The sequence below is a fragment of the Xyrauchen texanus genome, chromosome 21 (assembly GCF_025860055.1).
Source record: "Xyrauchen texanus isolate HMW12.3.18 chromosome 21, RBS_HiC_50CHRs, whole genome shotgun sequence".
Taxonomy (NCBI): domain Eukaryota; kingdom Metazoa; phylum Chordata; class Actinopteri; order Cypriniformes; family Catostomidae; genus Xyrauchen; species Xyrauchen texanus.
In genome coordinates this window covers 7195503-7221019 of record NC_068296.1, presented here as the reverse complement: position 1 = coordinate 7221019, position 25517 = coordinate 7195503, and the positions used below count along the sequence as shown (strand labels likewise).

General features: G+C 36.5%; 1 protein-coding gene across 1 annotated transcript in view; it reads right to left on the bottom strand.

Annotated features, from left to right (window-relative positions):
• Positions 1-25517, bottom strand: part of LOC127661842 (protein unc-13 homolog C-like) — a 167358-nt gene that overhangs the window by 105506 nt on the left and 36335 nt on the right. Inside the window, exons 10-13 of the mRNA XM_052152769.1 lie at positions 22501-22642; positions 13463-13632; positions 10307-10422; positions 7392-7555 (exon numbers count right to left, since the gene is read on the bottom strand). Coding sequence (XP_052008729.1) covers positions 7392-7555; positions 10307-10422; positions 13463-13632; positions 22501-22642 — 592 coding nt within the window. The remainder of the gene's footprint in view (positions 1-7391; positions 7556-10306; positions 10423-13462; positions 13633-22500; positions 22643-25517) is intronic.

Sequence of the window (25517 nt, the reverse complement as noted above, 5' to 3'; positions counted from 1 at the left end):
AGTTTCTGTGCACTGCTAAATATAACTTAAATGCAAGCTGTGCTTGTGTATGTTCAGATGTTGAGCATTTACACATTTATTAGGGATAAACTGCCTTAAGCCACACCTGCTGACCAAATCCACACCCCATGATTAAAACTACACCCACTTAAACAAAATCCAGTGCCTGAAACCACACCCACAGACTTACTATGCACCAACTGACTAAAACTATACCCACTTAAACCACACCCACTGTATGAAACCACACCCACTTAACACTCACTGCCTTAAAACATACTCCTGACAATAATCACACCCCCTGACTGAAACCATACCCACAAAATGAAGCCACACCCACTGACAGAGAGTTCAAGTCAGAATTATCATCCCTATGCCCTTTTCCCTCTGAAGACCATCTACCATGAGAGCTTTGAAGGGCTGAAAGGTTTGGGGGCTCAAAAATTACTTTTTAAGTCAGTGAGCCCATTTACATGCACACCAATATGCTGATTACTCACTAAAATCAGCTTATTTAAAAAATCGGACAAGGCAAGAAATCCTCATTTTCATGACATTTGAAATAATCGCATTATTCTTTTGACGTCAAACCGCAAAGAGGCACGCGAGTCAACATGTGCGCACATGAGCCAGTAAGAACATGGTGTAAGGTGTTTATATGGCACACGAAATTGCCGTAATGGGCAAAAATCTACATGTGTCAATCGGGTTATTCATAAGTAATGTTCTTAAGATCGGTGTAAGAACATGCACGTAAACGCACATTTTTATTGGAAATGTTGTTTGAAATTATTCTGTTTTTGTTTGATTATTCTCCCTTCAAAGTGCCCTCTGAAGGCCTCATTTATGCCGTTTGAAATGCAGGGAGAGTCTACTGGCTATTTAGAAGAGGTGCCATTAAAAGAATATTCCAGGTTAAATACAACTTGAGCATTTCAACTTGTTCCTCAGTTTTTAACCAAAAATACAAGCTCCGCATTTCAGCTTTGAGAACGTTTTCAAATGCAAGAAGATGAAGCTGTGTGTTGTGATGATATGAGACTGGTGCTGGGCGGGCAGAACAGATTTCAACGCCTGTGCCTGTAGACATTGATTTGGATCCTATTAGTTTTGATAGCGTGACCTCTGAGCCTGAACGCCCCTCATCATGACACACAGGGAATGAAGAATTATTATGCCTGCAAGAAAAGGTGAAGAGTTATCCTCTCCTTGCTCTCTGTTTCCATCTTCCTATTGCAGATTTGATTGAAAGATGCTCCTGGCTATATCAGAATAAATGATAACTGATGGATGGTGTTGACTTCCTGTTGCCTGGTAACAGCTTCTTTTCCTTTCTCCTAGAACCATTTGCTTTAGCCTCATTTTTAAAATCATTTCTTGCTGCTCCAGTGGTCCATGGAGCTCCACTGTAAAGGGAAATACGATCTAACTGAGAGTATTGACTTGTCTTTTCTCTCTAGCTGCTGTCTTTTTTAACCTTTATGCGACTCCAATCCGGGTCAAGTATACTGTATGGATCTTCATTAGGTGTCATTCACACAATCTGTGCTATTTTGTTTTAATTGCATTGCAAACATGTGCTAAACTGACAACTTTTGACCATTTTACAGCATCTTGTGCCATGAGCATCACATTTTAAGACTTGTCAAATTAAATACTATTTAAGTAAAAAGATTATTGTTAATTTCCGCTGTGCTGCACCTTGTGGTTTTGAATGCAAGAATGTATCCTCTGTGCGTTCTTATTCCAAATAGAAAGGCTCCAATTTGAACCTTTACTATTGTGGTAGATACTGTATACTTGCTTTGTCAGTGTGCAAGGTACCTTGTAGTAAATGGAACTTTAACTAAATAATATATATGTATAGACAGATTAGCCAAAATATTATGACCACTCACAGGTAACGCGAATGATGATGATCTTCTCCTAACAAGGCCACATTTCAAGGTCTGGGTAGATTAGATGGCAAGCGAACAATCAGTTCTCATAGTCAACGTATTGCATGCTGGAGAGATTGTCAGGAGTAAAGACCTGAGCGACTTTGACAGGGCCAAATTGTAATGGCCAGTCTTTTGGGTAAGAGCATCTCTGAAACAGCAAGGCTTATGGAGTGCTCCCTGTCAGCAGTGGTGAGTACCTGCCAACAGAGATCCGAGGAAGGACAAACCACAACTGGCGACAGGGTATTGGGAGCCCAATGCTCATCGATGGGCGAGGGCAATGAAAGATATCCCGTTTGATCCAAACCGACAGAAGATTTACTGTGGCACAATTCACAGAAGATTTTAATGACTGGTCAGAGTGCCCATGATGACCCCTGTCCACCGTCAAAAGCACCTGCAATGGGCATGCAAGCAAGGATATGCGAGTGGACATCAATTTGATACGTGCCACCTTCCTAAACATTGTTGCTGACCAGGTACACCCCTTCATGGCAATGGAATTCCCTGATGTCTGTGGCCTCTTTCAGCAGGATAATGTGCCTGAGCATCTGTGGGATTTGCTGGAGCACAAGTCCGATCTATGGAGGCTCAACCTCACAACTTACAGGACTTAAAGGATCTGCTGCTAATGTCTTGGTGCCAGATACCACAGGACACCTTCAGGGGTCATGTAAATCCATGCCTCGGCGGGTTGGCACTGTTTTGTTGGCACGTGGAGGACCAACAGCATATTAGGCAGGTGGTCATAATGTTTTGGATCGTCGGTGTACATACATACCAAAAAACAAAAATAATTATATTTAACATTTTTGTTTAGCAAAAAGTTAAGCTTTTAATTAAGACAAATTAAATAAGTTAATTAAGACTAATTTAGCTTAAATAACTTTTTCAGAATCCTTAATGGAATCGTTAAGCAACCAGAATCATTATGAGGACTTGGAATAAGAAACAGTATCATTAAATTCCTTATCATTCCAATGCCTAGTCTTTATGCATAAAGCTGCTTTTAGAAAGCTCCAAAGAGTCTTCAGCTAATTGTAATGCATGTTCTGAATGAACATTCTGGTGATGGCCAATGATTTCACACTGAAATCATTATTTCCCCTACAGCAATAGAAATCGCTGAATAGTAGAAACTATGTGCTGCATCTCTAATAACGTCAGGAAGGATCATATGACTTTATGATTGCAGGGCTGAGAAAAGGTCATAAGGACAAATGTGAGGATCCTGTAGCTTCAGGAAAAAGTGCAGTGGCATTCTGGATATGATAATCTCTGTTTTAAGTTAAACTTTCAATTGCAACAAATACACATGTTAAAACAGCTTTCAATGTGTGCATACATTAATAGTAGACTTTAATAAGTTAAATAAAACACACACAATATTTCATACATTATATGAAACTACTTAATGAATGATGAAAACATAATACACATCTGGAGGTGTAGAATTAAGTCTAGATCAAATCATTTTGGTCTTTTCCTCTGATTCATTGGCTCAGTACTTATCAGACATTCATTGCTGGAAGACTATAATTTATTAAATTAATCAATATCCATTAACCTAAAACAGGAACACAAATCAGTTGATGTTTTAAGAGTCAGAAATCAACTTAACAGCAGAACAGAAGGTCTCTTTGGGTCAGCAAGAAATACTCAAGAGGCAGAATCCAAAATTAACACTTGCCAAACGCAGAATGGGAGTAAAAAATGGCTTTGGTGAATAAATAAAGTAGGTTAACCTGCCAATTGACTTTATTAGGAACAGTCATATTACAAGGTTTAAACTGAAATTATAAGAATTATAATCCGACCCTCACTTACTAGTATAAGTGATATAAGCGATTCAAATCAAAGACATTCAAACTGTCAACAAAATAACTTCTGTACTGATTCGCACGTCGTCTAGGGACTTTTACATCAGTGGAAATTTACCATCAGAAGTTTATTTCAAATGGCAATAGTTTTTATCCAGAATTCCAATATGTGGAAAATTCCTCAATCCTCACATTAATCTAGCAAAATAAAAATACAACAAAATCACAATGTGTCTGAGCATTTTTGTGAGGTTCTGTGACAGGTATATGTCAGGTTTTTGTGAGATCGAGACTAACTTATCTCAAAATTTGTTTGCTGTTTGCTAAACAATTATACAGTAAACATTTATGTGAAATATTACATATTGTAATTATATATATATATATATATATATATATATATATATATATATATATATATATATATATATATTGGGTTGATTTTTAATCAAATTAATTACATGGTGTCCCGATTAATTAATCGCGATTAATCGCATATACAAATATTTGCTGAGAAAGCCTCACATATAACAATAATTCAATATATAATGATTATACATATTTATATCAATATATAATTATACATAGTTATCTTTAAATATTTAAAAATTATATATATATACACACACACACACACACACACACACACACATATATATATATATAATTAAAAATATTCAGATAATTAAAATGCTTTACATTCTTGTAGCAGAAGAGTTCATCATTGATAAGATGATACAAAAAGTGGCTTTAGAATACAATGTATTGTTTACTACCATATTATTGATCATAAGTCAATCATTGGCACACAGTTCACAGCAATCCATTTCACAAGTGAATTTGTCAATCAGTTCGAGATTTATTATGAGGGCTTGTTTAAGGACCCGTCAATTGTCTACGTCAGACATATTTTATTTATTTTTTTATTAATGCTTACAAAACTTTTACATCTAGAGCCAAGAGGTATATTAAAACAAACAACAACAAAAAGGAAAATAAATAAATAAGCAGTTTAATAAAAATATCAAATTGTTTACATATTTCAATACACTTTACAGCTTTCTTGTTACTCAAATTGGAAATTGTTCTTAGGTGTTGCTGAACCTCTGAATAAAAAATTAAAACAAATGGTTTATAACCACCATAATTATATTTATGAATACTAATTCATAAAAAGGCAGAACATTAATCAAATAATATTCCTTATGAAGAGACATGTCATAGCTAAAAAAACTAAAACAAATAAAACATTTTCAAAACAAAGTTGAAAGCTGGGAATAATATGATCTCTAACAATCTTACAGAAATCAGACCAAACACAAGTCGAGTAGGGACAACTCCAAAATAAATGAAAAAATGTTTCCTCCTGCAGACCACAATATGTAGGCCTACAGAATATATCGACATCACAATTAAATCTCGCTACAAGAAAATAATTAGTGAGGTAGTACTTAGAAATAAGTTTGAAGGAAATTTCTTTGATTTTATTCGTGATTAAATATGTATGGGTAACTTCCAAATTTTGCACCATCTCAGTGTCAGTTTAGAGCTTCTTTATGCATTAAAATCATGTAATTTGATCAGACAACGTTTAGACCAAGAGCTCTGGTATTTACATTAAGACTGTTAAAACCGGGGGCCTATGTAGCTCAGCGAGTATTGACGCTGACTTCCACCACTGGAGTCGCGAGTTCGAATCCCGGGTGTGCTGAGTGATTCCAGCCATTTCTCCTAAGCAACCAAATTGGCTAGGGAGGGTAGAGTCACATGCGGTAACCTCCTCGTGGTCACGATTAGTGGTTCTCGCTATCAATGGGGTGCATGATAAGTCGTGCGTGGACCGCGGAGAGTAGCATGAGCCTTCATGTGCTGTGAGTCTCTGCGGTGTCATGCACAGCGAGCCACGTGATAAGATGCACGGACTGACTGTCTCAGGAGCAGAGGCAACTGAGACTTGTCCTCCACCACCCGGGTTGAGGTGAGTAACTGCGCCACCACGAGGACCTACCAAGTAGTGGGAATTGGGCATTCCATATTGAGAGAAAAGGGGATAAAAACCAAGAAGCTCTAAAAGTTTAAACATGAGGAGGCCAATAACTGCCAATACAAAGACAATAAAAACAAAACACAAAATCCCCACCCTTTGTTAGTAGCTTTTTTATACTCTAATGCAAATAATTATATTATAAAATTTGGAATCAATTTATTCTTATTTTAATTTAAAAAGATATTGCGTTCTGTTGTTTTGCAGTAATGAGAATAAGATATCTTTGCATTGCCGAAACAAGAATTTTAGGAGAAATTGTGCCCATGAAAATAGTCACAATCATAATGGTCCAAAAACGAAAAATTCCTTTATGAAAAATATATTTTCTTATTTATTTCTTTTGATTTTGGGGGTGAAAAATGACCCACATATTTCTTTTTGAGATTATAAAACCCTATAGTACAGTAAGCCTAGAAACAGGTAGAAACAGATAGAGAGACAAAGATTTAGAAATTAAGGGTAAGGACCCGTTAGAGCGGAGTGCCACTCATCAGGGGCCCAAATTAATGACTTCCTTCCAAATAGCCAACTGAGAGAGAGAGAGAGAGAGAGAGAGAGAGAGAGAGAGAGAGAGAGAGAGAGAGGAATAGCTAAGCATGAGAGTTTTTCATTGGAGGCTTCAGTCACTCTGGCAAAACAGTATGATTTATTAAGCCATCACGTTCACATACGATCATACTGTAAGTCATCGGTAGACTCGTGGAGATTCATTGCAAAACAAGGCTTTCAAAAATTCCTGTTGATGCCCAATAAGCGTCAGTCGTAAAAAAACATGTCAAGCATCATCTTTCAGCAGCACGAGTGCCAAAATAGCGTTAAATACCAGCACAACACAACAATACAGGACACACAGTGTGTATGTGAGCAACCAGCTGCTTTCAGTACAACAGCTTAGATTACAGTGTGCAATACTACTCATGTAAAATCCCCATTCAGTGCCAAAAATAAAACAAATAATAATGAAATAATAATAATAATTATCAAGGATTAAATGTTTTTTTAGACATTTGAGTACTGTGCAAAAGTCACAAGGACATATTTCACAAAATATGCCAACAACCTTGACAAATTGTGTGCAAGTGTACTTAAGAAAATTGGTGCTGTTTTAAAGTCAAAATGTGGTAACACCATTATTAACTTATTTTTATGTTTACTGCACTTTGTATGAAATTAAATGATAAATGAAAAATATTAATGACATCATTTTTTTTTTTATTCTCACTTAACAGCATTTCTCACAAGTGCCTAAAACTTTCTGCACAGTACTGTAATAACGTAATTATAAAAAAAATAAAAAATGACATGACCTCTGAGTCAATTGCATTCTATTGGACAATTAACACTCCAGTCTATGTCAGCACTATTTGCGCTGTTTAAATTTCCTTTTCTGTGATTCCTTTAAGAATCAGAAGCTAAAACAATGCAGAAAGTGCATGTAAATAAACAATGTAATCATTCTCATTGAATTCCCCCATGACTTTATAACGACACAACCTTAAAACTGTTAAATCTGCAGAATGTACATTACTGCCCAGTTTTAGAGGATACAAGATGACAAATTTTTCAGAAAGAGCTTTTACTCACGTCATGGCCTGGTAGATTGACTCCACGCCAAAACGCATCGCAAACTCATCTACTATCTCCTGAGACACGTCATCAAAATAAACCTTCCACGCATCATCACCTTTGACCGCTGGAATCTTCACCGCTCCGTTGTTCTTCACCTCCGTCAGGTAATGGAAGAGATTCTGCACCAGTCACAAGAACAAAAGATTCATAATGAGGTAACTCTGCTTAGGGGTCATTAATCCTGCAGTTCATTTTACCAACAGTGCATGTAATGGGGAAGCAGGTTTACAAATTATAACAAACTAGAAATGCTAAATGCAACTGTGTAAAATATTTTCAATATTAAAACACTTTCTTCTCTCCCTGTTTAATATGCAGCACCAACTACAGAATAAGTAAGCCATTCGTGGGTTGATTTCCTGTAGAATATAAACACTGCATCCCGACATCTCAACTTCTGATGCAACTAATGGAGTTTGAGGCGGGACTACCTTTTTCTGACCATTGCAGATAGATGGAGTGTTTAGGAGAGATGTTTGGAAAATCAAGAATGACAGAAATGACATATTTGATATAGAGTATGTTTCATCCAAACATATTATGATAATGAGAATGAGGCATTTTTGTACATAACACTAATGAAAATAGTGTGGGAATTGTGTTTAAATGAAAATCAAGTTAGCAATGTAGTGAGTATGTGTCTAAAATCAACTACCCTGTCGGGATATACCAAAACAAATGTTCAAATGTTTAGATTTTTATTGGACAAGGATCTAAAAATGGATAAACAAATTTACATTTACATTTATAATCTTAACATTTACATTTTGTTCACATAATGTTGAAAGATCATGATTGCGTAACTACTTTGATAGGTTTGAGTCTTCCCAATTGTCTCTGGCAAGACTCAACAATAATGATGTTTGTTTTTTTTTCTCCCCTATTTGGCAGACACTTTTATCCAAAGCGACTTACAGTGTGCACTTATTACAGGGACAGTCCCCCCGGAGCAACCTGGAGTTAAGTGTCTTGCTCAAGGACACATTGGTGGTAGCTGTGGGGCTCGAACCAGCAACCTTCTGATTAACAGTTTAGTGCTTTAGCCCACTACACCACCACCACTCCTAAACAAATACATTTGGTTATAAGATCCAGTTCTGCTTTGGACTTTGAAAAAGTCATACATGTGTTTATGTTATCCGGGCTCGATTACTGTAACTCTCTCTATTATGGAATCGATGCCGGATCATTAACACATTTGCAAAGGGTCCAAAATACAGCTGCCAGACTTTTGAGACATGTCAAGAAACATGAACATATTACACCGGTTCGGTTTGTTCATTTCCTTACATCGAATACCTGTTCATTTTAGAATCAAATTAAATCACTGCATGATCTTGCTCCCTCTTATCTTTCGAACACGTTGAGTACATACACTCCATCTAGATCTCTGAGATCAGAAAAGAAGAACTTGCTCTGTATTCCCAGATCTAAACAAAAGGGTGATTGCCATGGCTTTTGCAATAGCAGGGCCTAAACTTATGAACGATCTGCCATCAGATCAGCTAAATCACTCTCTGTTTTTGAATCCATGTTAAGAACGCACTTTCTCTCTCTTGCTGATAATACTGTATGACTTATTGTATTGTATGCTATATGCTTTTTACACCATATGTATGCTCCTTGTATTTGTCTTATTGTGTATGTTAGTGTTTTATATGATGGTCTTATTGTAAAGCACAATGGTCAACAACAGTTGGTTTAATTGTGCTATATAAATAAATAAAAATAAAGAAAGAAAAAAAAGGAAATAATGTCAAATGTAGAAAAAAAAAACAAAGCTTAAAAAAATATTTTTGTATTTTCTTAATGCAAAATATTATTGGGTGTTTCGTCAGTTTTGGACGATTTCAGATGCCAGGGATACATTTTTACTTTAACCAACAGCTTTCAACTTGTTTCTTTTTGTTTTATAAATGTCACTTTAAAACTGACTTGAAAACTTTTTACTAGGCCTTCATCATGTATTCTTTAATGCTTTTTATGTACAATTTATTTAGTTTTAACCTTGTCCCAGACTCAGACTTTCAAAACTGAACTATGAAAATCCATATACAGGGTGGCCCCCCAAAAACAGAGCCACTATGTTGGATTGCTCATATCTTAAAAGTGCATAAAGGTGTTTGCACGATTTTGCCATACTTCTACTGTCCGACTTTTTGTAACAACAAAATGATGTCACTGTGATGTCATTGTGAGCAACATCTTGCAAAAAAAAAAAAAAAATAAGTAAATTGTTTGATCCCCCCCAAAAAACAGGGTCACATGGCGAAAGAGAAGTTTGCTGCCATTGGCAATTTAACTAAACGATTTACTTATTTATTTGTAGCAAGTTGTTGCTCACGATGACATCACAGTAATTTTATTGTTTCCAAAAAGTCGTAGAAGTATGCCAGAACTCTTGCAAATGCATTTTTTGGGGGGGAGCACCTTGTAGAAATACAAATTATAACATGTTTAAAACATGCATCAATCATTAGATTGTCATTTTCATCACCATCATTTCCCCACAGAATTCTGTTCACCATAATACAGAATTTTAAATGTGCTAAAAATTAAGCTGTGGTGGAAAGTTTAATGACTTAATGAAAAAACGACAGCCATCTCCTGTGGTGCATGTACATACACTGTTGGACATTGCAAGCAGTAAACAATTAGTGATAGTGTGAAACTTTTTTTAACAAGCCTTCAGTCTGCAGTGCTAAAACTGCCAGAAATTGAAGAAACACACTATCATATTATATGTTCAAATTTAGGTTGAAATATGACCACCCGGAAATATCCTTGACAGTTTATTGAGATTCAGTATTAATATTTGTTTTTAGCACTGTTCACTTTGGCAGAGCAAGGACTGCTAATGTCAAGCATACCTCGTGTAAACATGTGTACTGGCTGTGGGGTGGAGCAACCTTCTCCTCTCCTTTCATCTCAACGCTGATCTTCAATCGGATGGCCCCAGACACCATCGACTTATCTGTTCTTTTCTCTGCAGAGGAGAACAAGAGTAGGAACAGAGAAACAATGTGATTGTGTGTGTGTGTGTGTGTGTTGAATAGATGATAGAAAAGACAAAAAATAAAATAAAAATAGAAACAGAATGAGCAAGAGATATTGAACAGAGTTTGAGCTGCAGGATTTCCTTCCCTCTGAACCTGACAATAACACATGTTATACAGCTGACCTCAGAACAGCGACATAAGGCAAACCTCATCAGCATGCAGCCATGTTCTATTACAAATCTAACCCCAGGTCACACTGCAAATGTAAGTCTCCCAAAGTCAAAATGTCTTTAATTTCAGACATGTGCATTGAATCCTGGAGACAGGAGTTGTTTTATAGCTAAACTTGAACTTGTAATTTGCAACCCATTTAATTTCCTTAATGTGGCATATTTTTGAGTGAATCAACAATTTAAAGGAGACCTATTATGCCCCTTTTACAAGATGTAATATAAGCCTCAGGTGTCCCCAGAATGTGTCTGTGAAGTTTCAGCTCAAAATACCCCACGGATCATAAATCATGATGTAAATGCCTCTTTTTGGGTGGAATAAAAAAAAAAAACCACTGATTTTGTGTGTGTCTCTTTAAATGCAAATGAGCTGCTGCTCCCGCCCCCTTTCCGGATGAGGGCTGTGCCTTTACAGCTTGTGCTTGGGTTACTACAGCAACAACAAATCAGAACCAATATGACTGACATCGTAAATACCGGAGTTCAGCCAGGGCTGGACTAGGAAGTGAAATCGGTCCGGGATTTTACATAGTAACTGGCCCAAAAGTTGAAAAAATGTGCTGTCTCTTTCTGCATATCGCGGCGCCATTTTGTGGTCCGTTCTGCATAACGCATCGGCTCATTTTAGCTTACCGCGGCTCATTCGGCCCGTTTAGCAGCCGACCCACAGGCCCGCTCAGTTCTCCCGATGGCCAGTCCGCCCCTGATCGGCCCCACAGTGTGCCGGCCCACCGGGTAAACGCCCGGTATGCCAGATTATCAGTCCAGCCCTGAGTTCAGTCATATATATCTGGTCTCTGAGAATACAATCAGAGACAATGGTAACTGACAGTAAGCGTTTTCAGGTGTAAAATGATTTGCACAAACATACACACATTTTTGTATGTTTTGTGGCACATTTCCTTCAAAAAAAAAACTTGTCCACTGTGTCTTCAGTGGCTCTGATGCCGGGAGTACATGAAGACTCTTATGTTCACTTTTACAGCCAACAACAGAACACTAATAACACTTACGAGCTGAGACATTATTCTTCTCACTGTATCTGCTCCAGAACGGAAATAAATGGCGGACTGTGTGTAGATCACTCAGGGGAGGATCTCTATGATAATAGGGTTGAAGTCTGTCACCAGTTGTGGGCGAGGCCTACACTAACGTGATGTCACTTTAGAGCAGAAACAAAAACCATTCATTTTGACACACTGTTTTTGATTAATAGAAATATAAGAAAGAGTGGGAGGACTTTTAACACTGTAAGGTGGTTGTGTACACACACTGCCGACTCACATTTATGTACAAACACCATGTAAAAGTGAATTTTGCATAATAGGTCCCCTTTAAAATAATAGTGAAATGAAAAAAATTGTGGGATGGAAATAAATTCCATCAGGAATTAATTGGATTGTTTTATTCTAAATAAATATTACCAAGACAAACATTATTTTTCTTAAGAATTGTAGAATATAATATCACTGATGAATATTGCACAATAAGACCAGCAATGTTTAAGAAAGTAAAAGTGTAGATTTTGATTTCAGGTTGACTTTAAATCTGATGGGAATTTCTGCAGATAGTATTAAACATTAAATGCAAAATGACACTTTGTAGATAAGACTCTCGACATTTCAGCTTTATAGCCATTAGCTGAATGCTCTAATGGATGTCTGGTTTGTGGCTGCAGTAGCCAACGGAGTTTGTGTCTGGATCATTCTCACATCTCGGGGTTAAAGACAGATGGAGAGAGAGAGAGCACAAATGTGTGAGGTTCAGTTTGGCCCGAGTCACAGCTCTAAAACCACACGCTTCTGGTCCAAGCCAAGGAAAACAATCTCACAATCCAACTCATAAACCATCAACAGAAACAGCAATGCTTCTCTGTGGAACCATAAAGCCATCTGCCTATGTACAAGAAAAAGAAATACCTTTTTGACTTTCTTTAGCAATTAATAGTTCAGCCAAGTATGACATTAGAAAACTTCTATCTAGCATTTTAACCCTTGTGTTGTGTTAAAACCTTTTGTGTTCCCGGTCAAAAATGACCGACCCAATAAGATTGTTAATAAATCTTTCATATTGCATATATTATCCCAAGACATTGCATTAGATATTTTTGTCAACTTCTTTTTTTTAGTAATTATGACTTTTGGTTCTTTTTTAAATATATATATATATATTAAAAATATAATTTTTTTATTGATAGAAGGATTCGTTGAACTGAGCTAATACACAGTTAGTGGGGGCATTCTGCAAAAAAAATTAAATAAAATTATAATAATTATGTAATAAATTAATAACCACTATTACACACAATAGGTGTAATTTTAAAGCTCAGAATCTTGACTTAACAATGCATATATCTGATCCTACCAATTCTTGAATAATGCTTTTTAATTTGTTAAAAAATTGGAACTGTTTTCTTCTCATAATTTGCTCATTTGAATTATATTCAGTGTTGATAAAACACTAAAAAGATCAGATTTGTGCCTTGTGTTATATATCGTTGGAAAGGTCTTAATTAGCTTAATGCAATGAGCAAAATGATTTTACTCAGAAGCCAAACTGCAGTGAGTTTTAGTGTATGAAATTCCGACTGGCACACATAAATATAATAAACATGTGTCACGTTGTTCCTTATTACTTCCTGTTACATACATATAACATAGACAATGACATAACGTAACTTACAGCAGACTATCCTGATTCAAACGAGTCCAAATACAACATAATATTATTAATAAATCTTGTAATATTCCTCAGAGCATACATGGCGAAAGAGTGCAATGTAAAGGCCCAGACGTACCAAGATTATACCAAACGTCCATCTCTCCACTCAGCATCCGCACCTCGATGATGGTTTGACCCAGGAAGTCATCAGATTCCTTCTTAAAGTGCTGCTTCACTCTGGATTTTATGTCGTCATCTTCATCCCATACGCGGACCTTTATACGATCTGTGGCATTATGGCACTCGCTGCAAAGAGAAAGGGCTGTTAAACACAGATGTTTCTCCAAGTTCCTTAGGATAAATAAAAATATACACTAATGTGACAATTTTTGACATGCATTAAGAGTATAGAGCCATACAATTAATGTGGATAGCATTAGTCTTAGAAGAATTTGCTAAGACATTTTTGAGGTCATATTGACATCTTTAACTTTGTTTGCAGACGCGGCATCTTGGTGAATCTGAGCACAAATTGAGACATTGTTGAAATCTCTTCTGGAAGGATTTAGCTCACTTCTGGGCCCTTGTATTGTATCTTAAGCAACTTAAACCCACAGAAACTCACACATATACAGCATACTACCAGAAGAGTTGCAAGTTGCATCTCAACTGCTTTAAAAGGTCATGTACTCAACTGAATCTTCAAACAGGGCACTTAGCCTTCCGGTCAGTCTACACACACATATCTTGATGTCTCTCTCACTAGTGGAGGGTTAATGTAAGCGAGACGGGCTGACAGACAGACACTCCACAGATGCAGGCAAAAACACAACTGCCACACAGCACAACAGACTTCAACATAGCCTGAATCCAAATCACATCACATCAACTTTATACTGACATAATCTGAAGGAAAAAAAAAGATCTAATATTACAAGAATGTTTAAAGTTAACGGTTACATTTGGCATATGCTGATCTTTGAGGGCCACACACATCCTAAACACTGCAGGTTTATCTAAAAAATATTTGGCCTTCCTTTAATTCCAATTACATGAATTGATGTATCGTTAATATGCACGAGTAAAGAAAGTAAGCCCTGAAATATGAAAACACTATGTCTCTCTGGCACTTTCAAAACATTGCCCTGTTTATTTTAGCATCATGACTGGCACGACAGCTATATTGGCTCGACCAATGGCATATGTTTGGGGCAGGACTGGTCAGTTTGGCTGCCTAATGGAAGACATGGCGAACATTCAGGAGACCAGTTCGAAACCAATCATTATTTTTGCTATTCGAGACATGCCCGTAATTCTCTCTCTCTCGAACCATCGTCACCGGCCGCCTTTATCCCTCGCGCGCCTCATCAGGCCGATTGGGGACCGGGCGCACGATATTCCGACACGGTCCCCCCCCCCTCCTCCGCTCCACATGTTAGTTTACAAAACTTCAATTGTTCATTGTTAGTTCATAGTGCATTAACAAACGTTAACGTATACAACTTTTGATTTGAACAATGTAGTAGTCGAAAAGAACGTCAAGATTAATAAATGCTGTATAGTATTGTTCATTGTTAATGTTAACTAATGTTGTTAAATGACCAAAGTTCAGCCATGCAACTCTATGTGGTGCAAGCTGATAGGTTCTTAGACTTTTTATCTGTTATCCAATCGGCTTGCTCATGTGATATTTTAAGCCAATCGGCACGCATGGCAAAAGCTGATTGGTTCTCTGACTTGTTATTGTGTAGCCAATCTTCTTGTGTGTCTCTCCTTGTGTTTTTTTTAAATGGCTCAATTTTGCAGCTAAGTTGGTTTCTCTGAAGTGTGCAGTGAGAGTTTTATTCTCTGAAACCCACCTCCAAACCAGCTTCCACCTGCCTAGATCTGCTACACAGGGATTTTTTATGTATATTTGTGCAGCAGCATGTAGCACATGCTTGATGCAGCATGTCTTGCATTTTGTCTCATTTTGCAACAGCAGCTGCATGCCCACATGATAACTCAACATGTATGTGTTTTTTTAGCAGTAGCAAGTCTCCATTCTATGCAGCAGCAGCATAGAAGTTCTAGTCCACCAAGAACAATATCCTATCAATACATCATGCCCATATTCACATGCTAAATCTTTCAGAGAGCTGGCACGACTGAACTAATTAACAAATGTTAACAAATGGAACTTTATTGTAAAGTGTTACCGAATTAAGATTTTCTCAAATCAGCAAAATATGCAGTTTCTACTTTTTTGAGGTCTAAATGAAATTTTAAGTATTACAATGAACACATTGCAGTGAACACAGTGCGTCCTTATTAACAGTCTTAGATCTTTGCAGCAAAACTTAAACATTTATTATTGAGTTAGAGAAATTAGCCCAATTTTCATTTTCTTTGAAGTTTGGTACAAGCACTAGTACGTTTTGGTTTAAAGCCAACCCAAAAAGTTTCTGAAACTGGCCGTACAGGCGCTAATGAGCTCTGGCCTGTTGCGTAACCAAGAGCTGTAATGGCAACAGAATAAACGTCAAAGGCTACAGTTCCATCTGTTTTATTTGTTGGCATGATGCTTTATGGCGCATACTGCACACTAAAATATTATGACTTCTGGGGAAAAAAAAACCTGCAAGAACAGAATGTGTCTTGAGATCACAGAGATTTATAGCTGCTCTTTGTCATCACTCATAAATAGATTTAAGATATGATAGATATAATGTGGACATGGACTGCCATCATTTAATATAGCAAAAAAGAAAGAAAGAAAGAAAGAAAGAAAGAAAGAAAGAAAGAAAGAAAGAAAGATAGAAAGAAAGAAAGAAAGAAAGGTGTGTTTAAATGTATATTGAAAGTATATCATTTGATTCTATTTGTATTTATTAGTACTGTTTTATGAGGCAAGGATCACTATTACTATTGTGCATACTTAGATTAGTGTGAAACTCATCCAGCAACATTTATAAAACCTCAAATTGTTCAGCTTGTTAAGTAAAAGTATGTTACTCCAAGCTTAGATCGAGAAAAAAATGAAAGGGCTTTATCAGTCATTTAAAAGCGTATATGAGGAGCCAAATACTTTCAGTAAGACAAATACTAGAAGAGATAAAGCATGCTAGAATCCCCAAGCCTTAGACAAAAGGAGTCATAAAACTCATCCATTCTTCAATTATAAAAATGTAAACAACTAAGAACTCATCCCATAATAGACATCCCTCCCTGATTCTCTGTAAGTCCTTCCAAATTCACCAATCCCCTCGTGCAACCCTGAGTCGTTCATCACCCTTTACACTGAGAAATGTGTCATGATCTCCTTTATTCCCCCGAATGAAGGAAAACACAGACACACAAAGCGACAGAGCAATTTCCCCATCGCAAAGATTCTTTCATTCACTCTGTGGTTTCATATATGCCTGTCAGTGCTCCAGCCTTTGAGCCTAAATGCTGCTCAAGCGCTGTCCGTGGTGCTGAATCTTTTATGCGAATTCTTGACGCAGCCGCTCTTAAAAAAGCCCTTTTTACCGTGACTACATTAACTACATAAACAGCTTCTAGCGTCGTCTTGCTTAAAGGGATAATTCACCCAAAAATGAACATTCATGTTGCTCCAAACCTTTATGGATTTCTTTCTCTTAGGCAGAATGACAGCCTCAGTCAACATTCACTTTTTTGGTTTGGAAAAAGACGCAATAAAAGTGAATGGTGACTGAGGCTAACACACTGCCTAACATCTCCTTTTGTGTTCCATGGAAGACGGAAAGTCATAAAGGTTTGGATCAACATGAGGGTGAGAAATTATGACACTGGATACAATTTTGGATATAACTTTACACAGATAAGGTTAGTGTGTTCACCACACTAAAATCATGTTAATATGTATAATGTTTAGGTCTTGTGGCTATAATTCTGAAACTATTTATATTTTAGCGTATATTGACTGGCCCCATTCACTTTCATTATAAGTGCCTTACTGTTATATTTTTTTATAAACGAGGGCCTAGATGAAATTTTTATTTGTGGTAATCAACATTATGCCACAAATACTGTTGATTGCATTTAACTTGTATTTAACCCAGAACGTTGCTGTAAATATAAATGTAATTTGTTTTTAAATATGGTGGAAGAACACTTCATTTCCATTGAAGAGAAGAAGTTTGATGTCAGTAGTAGGTGGTAATTGGTAATTGTGCTACTGTACTAACTGTATTAACAGTATTAAACATGATATCACTACTGAACTACACCAAAAAGAGTGGAAAGAGTGAAACTCACTCTCATGCCATCTCAGATTTGTATGACTTTCTTTCTTCTGCTGAACACAAACAAAGATTTTAAGAAGAATATCTCAATTCTGTAGGTCCATACAATCCAAGTGAATGGTAGAGAGAACTTAATGGTCCAAAAAGCATGAAAAAGTAGCAAAAAGTAATCCATAAGACTCCAGTGGTTTAATAAAAACATCTTCAGAAGCGATATGACACGTGAATGAGAAACAGACTATAGTAAACTATAAATCTCCACTTTCACTTTCCTCTCCACATTCTTCTTATATTGTTTCTATTGTCTCCTTCTGGGCAGGGAGGAATTTATACCAAAAAAATACTTTTATTATCTGTTTCTCACCCACACCAATCATATCACCTTTTTTGGGCCTTCAAAGTCCTGGTCACCATTCACTTGCATTGTATGGACCCATAGAGCTGAGACATTCTAATAAAAATATTTGTTTGTGTTCAGCAGAAGAAAGAAAGTTATACACATCTGGGATGACATGAGGGTGAGTAAATGATGAAATCATTTTCATTGTTGTGTGAACCGTGCCTTTAAAAATGTAATTATTTATGTCTGGTCGCAGAACTTCTTCCAATGTGTTCCAATTCAAATGACACTTCAGCATTCAATTCAAATTCAAACTCATGAACTGAAATGAAGCCAATACTGAATATTGCCCAATCCTGCTTTCTAAATAGCTTCGATGATCATCTTTCTTATTCCATCTGGTTGCTAATTGGATGATAGCTCCTGGGGGACTGTGAGTGATTGGTGCAGAAAGCTGTGGGGGTGGGAAGTAGTTTCTTTTAGAAGCACTCATACCACTATCAACATTTAGCGGAATGCTTCTCCTTTACAGTAGCTTGTTGGGACTGTCAGATTTATACATGTCACTGTATGATTCACTATGCAAGCAATAGCCGGTCATCTAGCCCGTACAAGTATTGCATAACTTCCTCTTTAAATGCATGACATCAGTCCGGAAAGTAAAGCATGCATTACACCACAGGGATTTATGATGCCAAATCATTCTCTAAGCAGTCTTCAACACCCATTAACAGTGTCATACATGAGAGTGGTTTGGATGCAATAACCATAGAACACCCCTAATGGAACACAAGACTTGAGATTCAGCAACATGTTTTGTTGTATTTGCTAAGGCGAGCATCACTATTTCTATTGCTTATACTTAGGTTCTGTGTTTTTAACCGACCTCTCACCCAAATAATCAGTCCACACCATTTGTGCCACAGACATGAACAATAGCTTAAATTGTCTTCTTGAAGAAAGATGTCCTGTTACTATTGAGGCAATCAGATTAATGATTTTTACATGTTGGAAGAAAAAACAGGAGGAAAAATCTATTTGATTTACATTGAAGGAGGGACCCACGTCCTTTCTGGAGGCCAGAACATAATACATTTCTTTGACTTGGGCCAGTATAAAACCACCTAGTAACCACCCAGATCCCCCTAGCAACACCCGAACAACAACTCAGCATAGCATCACCATGGAAACCACCTACAACACCCAGGCAACCTCGAAGAGAGATTTGCACGGGCAAACACCACTCATATTTTCTTCAGAAAATTTTTCACTTTAGTCTAGATTGCTGTCCTCAAAGATGATTACATGACCTATATAGCGTTGTTTGAAAACAGTGGGAGTGTATGAGAGAGATTTCTGTGGCTATAGGCCATAGACATATCCATTAAAGAGCCATTGCCGTTTCTCTCAGGGATTAAGATCGTGAACTCGTGCTGAAATGGAAAATTCAAGTGGGCAATGAGGATTATGGGTCATATAAGATGTACAGCTACAAGCTGTAATTCTAATCACTCTAATAATCCAGCAATTCTTCCTCACCGCAGCAAACACATCCACACACATTTAAGCTAAAGTTGAAAACAACATCGTTCCTGTTCTGATATCTTCTCACAGGATTCACTGATTTGATATTCAACGCACCAGCAATGTTTTTGGAAGATCTCTCTGATGAAAAACATGCTGGCTGTTCTCTCAGACCACATTTAGTGGCGTTTGAAACGTTGTTCCATCTGTGTGCGCTGTTTCTCAATTGTATTTCTATGTAAACATGCGCTAGATGGTCGTAATTAACATGGTTTCATGACAAGTCATAATTGTAGGAGATTTAATTCTATAGAGGAAAAGAAATGAACAAACAAACAATGTTATATATTTTTTTCTTCTATTTAACTTCTTACATAAGCTCTAATCCTATGCCATGATTTTAATAGGAAAGTACATTTTGTCAACCATGGATGAAAGTAAATATCGGGGTTTGGAACGAGACAAGGAAAGCATACGCTGAAAGAAAATTGGAGTTGGGTTTACTTAAAAAACCTAGGAAACAATTTCCATGCAGAAATTGCTAGTAAATTTAACAGATCATATTTTCAAGTAAAGGCTATAGATGATTCTTGGTGGCTTTAATTAGAAATTCTCAAGTAAATTCACTTTGCAATACTCTGTTTCAAGTAAACTTTACTCTTAGTTTGTACATTTTACTAAAGCAATGTAGCACTGAATTAAGCCACACTTTTAAATGTGAACTAGCATTTCAATGCGTTTTTAACGTCCTTAGGCCTTTACTACATGACACACGGAAGCCTTCCACATTGGAATCTTAATCCATGTTATGAAGTCTATTAGACAACATAAGCTTGCTTAAATGGTGATAGAAACAAGACACGAAGCTGCGCCTGAAAACTTGGTGCACAAAACACCATCACGGTCAGGGCTGGACTGTGAATAGAAATCGGCAGAGGTGGGACCAAGTCATTGTTTTCCAAGTCACAAGTAAGTCTCAAGTCATTGCATTCAAGTCTCGAGTCAAGTCCCATGTCAAGGCAGGCAAGTCCAAGTCAATTTACAAGTCCTCAACTTTTAGCTTCAAGTCTTAAACAAGTCATTAGTGCGCTTTGCACAAATTAGTGTCAGAGTATTAATTACTATAGTACATTTTATCTAGAAGTTTCTAATTTATAATCTAATTTTATCTTTTTTTTTTTTTTTTATCGATATCTACCTGTAAAGACCAAAGAGGGTAATAAAGATGATACATGATCTTATCTTTGGACACACATTAAGGCAAACCAAACTTTTACTCTAAACACACAGTGAAAGGACGCTGAACGTGCTGAACTGGTGAATGAAATCTGAAATATGACCAGGCAGTGGCTAATTGCAGACATTTAAGTTGCATATACGAGTTATATACTGTAAAGGGCTGTGAACAGAGTAAATGATCAGTTTTGTGATTTGTAGAACCATAACCAATATAATTAAATAAATATAGCTAAACGCATGACAGAGGACAAGCACGTCCGCAAAGGAATGAGTGTGTTTACATGCACGTTCTAAGCAGTTATGCTCAAAAAGCACCAATGTGTATGTGGTCATAATAAATGGCGTTCCTTTATCGAGGTCATACAACAGCGTAATAAAACACCGGGTAGATTTAGTCCATTACACCAATTGCTATAACTGTGGTGGTGTTCACTGTCCTTTTCTGCATATCGCGGCGCCGTTTTGTAATCTGTTCTGCATAACGCATTGGCTCATTTAGCTTATCCCGGCCCATTCGGCCCGTTTCGCGGCCAACCCTGATCAGCCCCAAAGTGCGTCGGCCCACCGGGTAAATGCCCGGTATGCCAGATTACCAGTCCAGCCCTGATCACGGTAACAATCAACAGATCATTTATTTGATCATGAACATGTAATTTTGAGTAGAACATTTACTTCAGAATTCACTAAATAACAAGTTCCTCAACGTAACATCAAAATCAACGATAAAAATGGCGTAAATCAACTGCAAGCAGTGAACCATGCAAGCTCATTAATTATGCATGCAAGGAATATTAGCTTCAAAAAGTATAATTAACAAAAAGTGAAATTTCCTCAAATTAGCAAATAAATGTAACAAGATTTAATATTTTCAAGTGCACGCTTAAATTAACTTATTCAATTTAGAAAGTACTTCATTTTTTCTGCTATGTATATGGTAGGTCTACTTTACCACAAATTTTTTTTTCTATGTATATGATTGGTTAGTCTAAAAGTCGTACCATGTCGTATGAGCCAAGTTGCACAATATCTTATGATTTTGCCATCTCGTTCGAATTATTACATGTTGTTTTTTCAGCGCACAGGAGCGGCACATTTTTTTAAAAAGAACAGCAACTTTTAAAAACGCGTCATGTGACAGCTGCGTTCAGTTCTATTTGTTGTTCTTTTTTTTTGACGATTTGATTTAGGCCACTTTTAAATGTGGTTCTAAATTCGATATGTATCTGATAGCTGATCATCTCATCTCCATCTAAACACTCTGATTCTTCAGTTAATTCGGCAAATGACTGCAATCAGGAATATAATAAGAAATAGTCCCATGAGGCTACGGCAAAGCAAAGCTTACTGGACTACAGATCATTTCCATAACGTGTCATTTACAATCAAAAAGCCTATTTCAAACTAACCAAAAAGCCCCTTTGAGTATCAACGAGAAAAATGCAAAGACTCATACTCGTAATGGAGGGGCTCTACAGAAAATGTAAAATTAAGGCTGCTTTGAATAATTCATAAGCCATTCTAAATGCCATTCATTGTTTGTGATTGAGTGACAGAAATGTTATGAAACAGAAATTATATCTATGCACTCAGCGTTCAACCTGATTTTATATTTGAAAGATTTACTGCATTAAAAAAATTCAATAATCCCAAATGAACCTGTTCATATATATATATATATATATATATATATATATATATATATATATATATATATATATATATATATATATATATATATATAAGTATACAGTATATCCCTTACCTATGACATAATGTTAGATACACTTGTTCAAAACATTGAATGTAAATAAAAGGGGCACTCACAAGAAGAACTTTTCATCCCAGATGGGATTGAGATTGCCAAAAACAGTTTTGGTCCTCCGTTTAGTCTTTCCAATTTGTACCGTGACATAAGGGTCGCTGGAGCCCGTCTTGTCCTTGGCTTGTAAACCTTGAGCGCACAACACTAGAGAAAGAAGACAGAAAAGTGTCAACTTGAGACAAATTGTTTATTCATGAGGTAAGCAAAAAAAAACTCAATGCTTCGAAATGCCCCTGAACAAGAGATAAAACGCTATTGTCTGAAGAATTGGGCATTTAGAAAGCTGTTGTAGAACAAAAAGCAATAAACAGGGCATCAGTCATGTTCTGGATGTTTGCGTGTGTATGTTTGAGACCCTAGTTAACTAATATGTCAATTAGGAAGATACAAATGTGCAACAGTACAACATAAAAACTGTGTGTAGCCTGACTGTAGCAATACACTCAGTCAATGGGGATGCCATCAGTGTCTCTATTCGTCACAGAGAAAATAGTAGGTCACAGGAAGCTCTCGCCTTTTTAATTATGAATGAGCAGGGTGTTAAATTATTCAGGGAACATATATCCTTGGGGTTGGAAACAGACAGAGTTTGGTGCAATGTCAAAGGTCTGCCTGAAAAGACTAATAAAATCCAAAGAGTTTAGCCAGAATGAAAGAATAGTGGTAGAAAGAGTGTATGAGTTTGTGTATAATGGGGTTTTTGCACAATGTGAGGTGTAATGCTAATTCAGTGTGTTTTACTGCAAGTGTGATATCTCTTCACACTGCATAAAAACATCTTTAAAACAAGATCCTTAAAACGTAAAAAAATCTTAATAGCGCTTTCAGCCACTACGTCAATTTGTAGGTGAACCCGGAAGGCTAATTCACCATAGGTTCCCTCTGGATTTTCCTATGTGTTTTTATAATTGGCTTTTTCAATTTCTGAGTAAAATAAGTAAGGTTTGCGCTAAACATCACTTGTGATGTTCTACAACATATATTACACACAGTCACACCTCAAATGTTTTTTTAAAAAAAAACGTTCCTTTGTACACGTTTAGGGTATGACTATGTGTAATTTATGATGTAATACCATCCAAGTCAAATAATGTTTAACAGTCATTATTATTATAAATCCAAGACAGCCATTGTAAAAACCCATTGGAAAATCCAGAGGAAACCTATGGCTCGAAAATGCTAATTCTCTTCCGAGTTTTAGATTACAACCAGAACAGCTCTATACAGTATAAACTGTAACAATGTTTTATTTTCTAACCTCAATGTCAAATATTTTTTATTATTATTTTATTTTATTTTAAGCAAAAACCTCACAAAATTGTGTTACATTTATGAGTAAAACCCAATTAAAAAAATATTTTTTATTGATATTTATAAGTAATTAATCATTCAAGATATACTCTCTGAAATATATAAGCATAAGTGGTAATACTTTGCAATAAGGGTCTATTTGTTAACATTAGTTATATGTATAAGGTATAAGCATTTATTAATCTTGGTAATGATAATTTTGGAAAATACAAATGTTCATTGTTTGTTCACATTAGATTATAATGCATTAACTAATGTTAACATATACAACTTTTTTTTTTTATGTATATGCATATGAAGAGATGAACATTAATGATGATTAATAGGTGCTGTAGAAGTGTTGTTCATTGTTAGTTCATGTTAACTAATGTTTTCAAACACTGCCTTATTGTAAAGCATTACCAAATACTGCTTGAGAAAATAATGGGTTTTTTTCAGTGTGGTCACTTGGTTTACACTATGCAATCTGTCAGTGCAAGATGCCATCAAACTAAATCTGAATTCATATATGCCAGAGTTTATAAAACCCCTTGATAAATAATCAGAAATGTATGAATACATTATAAAATGGGAAACTTGATTGTTAGCCAGGGTTAATTAAAGCAGAAAGCTGTTTGTCTCTCACTGTCCTGTTGACATTCTGGCAACACTGCAAGCTTGGCAATAATTCACAGCCTCTGTTGACCTACAAAGTCAGGTGAAGGTGCATCACATATACGGACACAAAGAGGAACAAACTTCACCTGGCAGACAGCTGTAGTAATACACCTTGTCAAAGTCTTGACAAAATTATAGATATATATGGAATAAAAGATATAGAATCCTTAGCAAAGTCACATGATGTCCAAACAGCAACCTAACAAGGAACTATGCTTCTATCCACAGGAGGAAAGCTGTAGGTCCAACCACAGAACTTTGAGATGCTGTTTGCAAATGTTCATTGGAACTATGGTTACGGGAAACACCAAATCATTGAACTATGTTGGTAAACCGTCTTAAACCGGTATAAGTTGGTTAGCTGGTCTCCCAGACTGGCCAAGCTGGTTACGCTGGCCTGTTTTGATGGTTTAACAGGGATTTTGTGCACTTGTCAGAAGGTCTGGCTGGGAGATCAACTGGCTAACCAGCTAAACACAAGATTAGCCAGGCTGTGAGAGCAGCTAGACCAGCTTTAATGAGCTAAGACCAGCAAATGCCCTTAGGCTGGTTTATGCAGGAATGTACTATAATATATTATCGTTCAGGCAAGCCACCAAACAGTCGATTTAAAAAAAAAAAAAACTAATGTTTTGCACATCCCTAGTAGATGAACAGGAAAGGTTCTTTATGACTCATAGAGACTGACATGACTGCCTACGTTTCTCTCCAGAGCAGATGGTTGCTGTGGTCTGGCGAATCTAGCTGTCAAGAAACAAGAAAAGTCCTCGGCATTTTTCCCAAACAAAACTGAGCAGCATTTCCATGTAGGGTCTGTTCCAGCCATATACAAACAGTAGAGCTGCAAATAGTGGACAAAGCCTTGGGGGTTTTGTTAGACCTGAGCTGAAGGAGCTGTACCGCAAAAAAAAATATTTTTCTTGGTCAGTATTTTTGTCTTGTTTTACATAGAAATATCTAAACAACCTTAAAACAAGATACATTTACTTGAGAAGCAAAATGACCAGATATTAAGTGTTTTTCTCAGAGAAACCTAGTTTCATATATGTTT